This window comes from Mastomys coucha, unplaced genomic scaffold (assembly GCF_008632895.1).
Source record: "Mastomys coucha isolate ucsf_1 unplaced genomic scaffold, UCSF_Mcou_1 pScaffold22, whole genome shotgun sequence".
NCBI lineage: Eukaryota > Metazoa > Chordata > Mammalia > Rodentia > Muridae > Mastomys > Mastomys coucha.
In genome coordinates this window covers 143,464,105-143,469,176 of record NW_022196905.1, presented here as the reverse complement: position 1 = coordinate 143,469,176, position 5,072 = coordinate 143,464,105, and the positions used below count along the sequence as shown (strand labels likewise).

General features: G+C 46.3%; 1 protein-coding gene across 1 annotated transcript in view; it reads left to right on the top strand.

Annotated features, from left to right (window-relative positions):
* Hmgb1 (high mobility group box 1) overlaps positions 1-4,257 on the top strand; it is a 36,123-nt gene extending 31,866 nt beyond the window's left edge. Inside the window, exon 7 of the mRNA XM_031391205.1 lies at positions 3,917-4,257. Within this exon, the coding sequence (XP_031247065.1) occupies positions 3,917-4,257 (341 nt within the window). The remainder of the gene's footprint in view (positions 1-3,916) is intronic.
* Positions 4,258-5,072: the final 815 nt, after the last annotated feature.

Below are 5,072 nucleotides of genomic sequence, written 5' to 3'. Positions count from 1 at the left end.
TCTCTCTCTCTCTCTCTCTCTCTCTCTCTCTCTCTCTCTCTCTCTCTCTTTTGTGGTTTTTTTGAGACAGGGTTTCTCTGTGTAGCCCTGGCTGTCTTGGAACTCACTCTGTAGACCCTGTAGACCAGGTTGGCCTCGAACTCAGAAATCCGCCTGCCTCTGCCTCCCAAGTGCTGGGATCAAAGGCGTGAGCCACCACCGCCCGGCTGGGTTCCTCTCTCAATGGCCTCTTCCTGCCTTAGCTTCCCAAACCCTGGAATGGCAGGTGTGAAGCTACTGTGCTGCATTTAGCAAACTCTCAATGAAGACCGGGAGAGCCAGATGAAGCCTGCAAGCTCAGAGAAATAGAGAAAGCACCCAGCTGACCTTCCTCCTCAGGTCCTCCTCTCATGCTGTCTCAAAATACCTCCTTTGAGCAGAATGTCCCTCCCTTCTGCATCTTGTACATCTGTCTGTCCTCCTTACTTCCTCTTACTCTGTTTTGTTTTGTTTCTAAATAATCCTCTGTTCACTTCCTCTCAACTGGTTACTTGTTCTGCCTCTTGACCTACGGTTGACTTTACTTTATCCTGTTTACAATATTCAAGCAGAAAACTCTCAGATTAAAGGTGTGTGCTAAGGCTGAGCCACACCATAACTAGAAACAGGTTTTTTTCCCCCAGTAAATAACACAATCTCTTGGTTCACAGTGCAATCAAATATCTTTCAGCACCATCATGCCAGCCTGACCTCGTCTTTTGATGTGTTCCCCCTCATCCTAAAATGAAGACATCTGCATTCCATGTATTTTGATCTTAAATCACCGAAGGAAAAGTATCCAAGATATCAAAAGTGAATTTCCCAATGTTCTTTTTAAGCAATGGTTGTGATTTGTAGAGGCCCAAACTTCTATTTTGTTATCCATATCCCACCTCAACTCATGGGGGAAAAAAAACTACAGCAAGGAATAGAGAATGTAAAAATTCTAAAGTTTTTGTTCTATTAAATTAGCTAGACTTGTTTTTGTTGTTGTTGTTATGTTTTATTTGGTTTTGGTTTTGGTTTTGCAAGACAGGGTTTCTCTGTGTAGCCCTGGCTGTCCTGGAACTCGCTCTATAGACCAGGCTGGCCTCGAACTTATAGAGAGATCTGCCTGCCTCTGCCTCCCAAATGCTGGGATTAAAGGCATGCGCCACTGTTGGGGTCTGGAAATCACCACACAAACCACTCGAACACCATTTTCAGACAAACAGGAATGGTTTATTGAATGCTATACCTCAAGACTGATCGATTAGGGCCACGTTCCAGGCTTGGGAGCTCAACTGTGACCCCAAGTTAAGGTTCTACAGGGCTTTTTAAAGCCTCAGAGCTACAAAGATCTACGCCAAGTTATTTCACCAATCAGAACTTAGGAATAGGGGATTTCCTTAGGAAACATGTCTTTGTTGTACACTTATCCTGCTTGGTTGGGGTATTCAAGTGTGGCAGGGGTATGGTAGTTTGAATATGCTTGGCCCAGGGAGTGGCATTCCTAGGAGGTGTGGCCTTGTTCAAGGAAGTGTGTCACTGTAGGGATGGCTTAGAGAGACCTTCCTCTTTGCTGCCTGGAAACCAATCTTTTCCCATTTGCCCTCAGATGTAAAACTCTCTGCTCCTCCCACACCATGCCTCCCTGCCTTGGTAATGGACCAAGCCTCTGAACCTGTAAGCCAGCCCCAATGAAATGTTGTTCTTTTTAAGAGCTGCCTTGGTCATGGTGTCTGTTCACAGCAATGAAGACCCTAACTAAGACACCTGGTCTAACATTCATGTCAAAGTCAACCAGGACAGGACTTGTCTAACATATATGCCTTAACTTGCCAACCAGGATGTCAGCTACCAAATGTACATGTACTGCTAAATAAGATGTCAGTTCCTGGGGAGGTCTTGAGAGTTTTGACCCCTATTCAAAATGGAAGTCTTATTCAAAATAGCTTCTTATATCTTTTGTGTTGGGGCACAGAGGCAGCTTATAAAAGCTTATACACAGGTGCAGAAAATGCTGCTGGGTGGTTGGTTCCTGTCCAAGCTTATTGTGGGTAACTATACAAAGCAGTTTTACTGACTTCTATCATGGTTGGTTTCCAAGGGCACAGAATATAACAGAATATATAGTCAACTTGGGCATGACAAAGTTTCCTAGTAACAGCAGAAACATACGAGAAAGTTTCCTTATAATGGCAGGCTAGCCAGGTGACAGTTACCTCGGCCTTAACATTCCATCTAGACCTTAATATTTTACCTAGACCTTAACAGCCACCACTGCCAGGCTAAATTTTTTTATTTCTTTTTTGCTTTTTTGTTTTTTTTTTCCAGACAGAGTTTCTCTGTGCAGCCCTGGCTGTCCTGGAACTCACTCTGTAGACCAGGCTGGCCTCGAACTCAGAAATCCGCCTGCCTCTGCCTCCCAAGTGCTGGGATCAAAGGCGTGCGCCACCACCGCCCAGCTTAGATTTTTTTTACAAAGATTTATTTTTTTGATTTTTGTGTGTATGAGTGTTTTGCCCACATGTGCACCATACCGTCTACATCAGCTCTGTAAGTCCTGTTCCAAGAAACTGACACCCTCTTCTTGTTTCTGTGGGCACTGCATATGATATGTACACATAAATACCATGAAGGCCAAACACCATATATCCACCCATACATGTAAAACAACAACACCAATAATTGGGGTTGGGTGTGGGGATGGGGAAGCAGAGGCAGGTTTATCTTTGTGAGTTCAAGGCCAGCCTGGTCTACAAAGTGAGTTCCAGGACACCCATAGTTAAGAGTGAGATCCTGTTTCAAAACAAACAGATTGGTAAGAGGCAGTGGGGTAGTGGAGAGATGGCTCAGTGTTTAAGAGCACTTGTGTTGTCCCGTCTACTATGCATAGATTTTGCCTACAGACTTGAAGCCTTCGGTGGCTAGGCAGAATTCCACTTCAAAGATACCAAGACCAGCATTCCTAATCACAGTTTGAAAATTGTCGTAAGGAAACCCAAAGTTAAAACAAACAATCCCATTAGACAATGAGTTGGGCCCAGCAATGGGGAGGCAGACACGGAGGGTCTTAACAAAAGAAACCAACCAACACACAGGAAATGAATCTTAACAAAAGAAACCAACCAACACACAGGAAAAAACAGCAAACCTAGTCAATTCCACCCCTGGAGCTTCTGCAGACAATCTCTGATCGATCGACAGTGCATCAAGCTATAAGGCTAACTGGGACATAGCTTAGTGGTGATCCAGTTTCCTCCTAGAGAGCTCACCTCACAAAGGTCTCACCAGTTGGTACTGTTCATTTAATGAAACACACATAGCTTTTTTTCAGGTGTGGACTGGATGTGGCATGAACCACTTTAAAAATATTTTTTTGATTGAGCCTACTAATTTTCCTTATCATGAAGGGCTGTCTTATGCTGAAATGGTCTTCAGGCCAACTTTAAGTGTGTGATTATCTGGCCTTTGAGGTAACTTTAAAGAATAATAATAATAATAATAGTAATAATAATAATAATAATAATAATAATAATAATAATAATAATAAATAGCATTTAAGGATTTTCTACGTTGGGCTTGCCTGTACTGAAGGGTCAAAGCTGTTTTACAACAGAAATGATCTTTCTCATTGCAGGACTTTCATGTGCACACGTGTGAGACTTACTAACCCACAAAACAATAAACAGTCGAAGGCAAGAAGTTTGCCAGTCTCCGGGCTTTCCCACTGGTGTGGTTTTATCACATTGCTTTATGCAGAACGGCTATAGGCTAGCTAGACTTTGCTGTTACTATTTCCAGTGTCAACACAGCACTCTGAGAGAACTGTCGTCGCGTTCGGGGATGTTGACTTTACTAATTTCCAGCAGGGTTAAAGATAACCTCTCTCTCTATGCCTCTTTTTTTTTCTAAGTCATAGAGCGAGGCAAGGTTAACCCACCACAAGGGAAACCGATCAAAGTCGTGGTTTCACCCGTGGAGCGCGCAGGAGCAGAAAAGCTTGCAGCACAGCGGGCGGGTTCCGTGGTTCAGCCCATGGGAGCCTGCAGGACTCGGGCTGTGCTTCAGAGCCGAGCGATGTCTGGACTCTGCCTTAGGACTCTTAGGACTCTGTTCTCTAGAGTAAAACCCACGAAGAGCACCACAGAAGGCTGCGGGATCGGGGGAAATCTTGCTCTCCGGGAGCCCACGAAGACTTCCAGGAGCGTGGGATCGACTGACAGACAAGCAAAGGCCAGGCTCTGGGAGGTCTAGGACTCCGTGGCCGCCCCTCCTCTCCTCTCCCCTCCCCCCACTACCTGAGGCTCTGAGGCTTCCGGCTTCCTGGTACAGACTCGTTGGATATTCGCTTCCCCTCTCTCCACTCCAACTACTACCTTCCCTTCTGCCCCTTCTCCCTCCTCCTTTCCTCCCTAATTGCCCTTCCTCTATCCTCTCCCTATTTCATCTCCCCTTCTTCCTTCCCCAACCCTTCCATCTTTCCCTCTCCTTCCCCGCCCACCCCCGTTTCCTCCCTTTCCCCCTTCCTTCCCTCCCACCTCCCCTTATCATTCCTTCCTTACTTTTTCTCCGCCCCCTCCCTCCTCTCCTTTCCCCTTCCCCTCTCCCTCCCTCTCTTCCTCTCTCCTGCTGGGCTGCTTGACTGCGCCTGGGTTTTGCTCTTACACACTTGGGCAAAATGTGATTCTTAAAGTTTGGATCAGAAAGGCTTAGGAGCAAGTTTGGGCTCGCGGCTCCCGTTCGCGTCCCCGGCCTGCAGACCGGTGTCTAGGTCCCAGCCCGCTCCTGTCTGCGTTGTGATGTGGCGCCGGGCAGCCACACGTTTTATTTTGGAGACAGGGACCGAGGGAGGCGGGAAAGCTGCCTTTGCAGCCGAATCTGGTATTTGCATAGCTGTGCAGAAGAAGGTGGGTGTAACGATCAGGTGGCCTCAATAAAAAAAGTCAAAGATGAGACCGCCCAGGGAAGAAAGTGGGTGGTATTTCTGTTCTTAAAATTGATAGCAGCTTTTTTGGTCTTGGGGATCCACCTTCCCAACTCGGGTGTTTGGAGCCTGGGTATGATGAGGG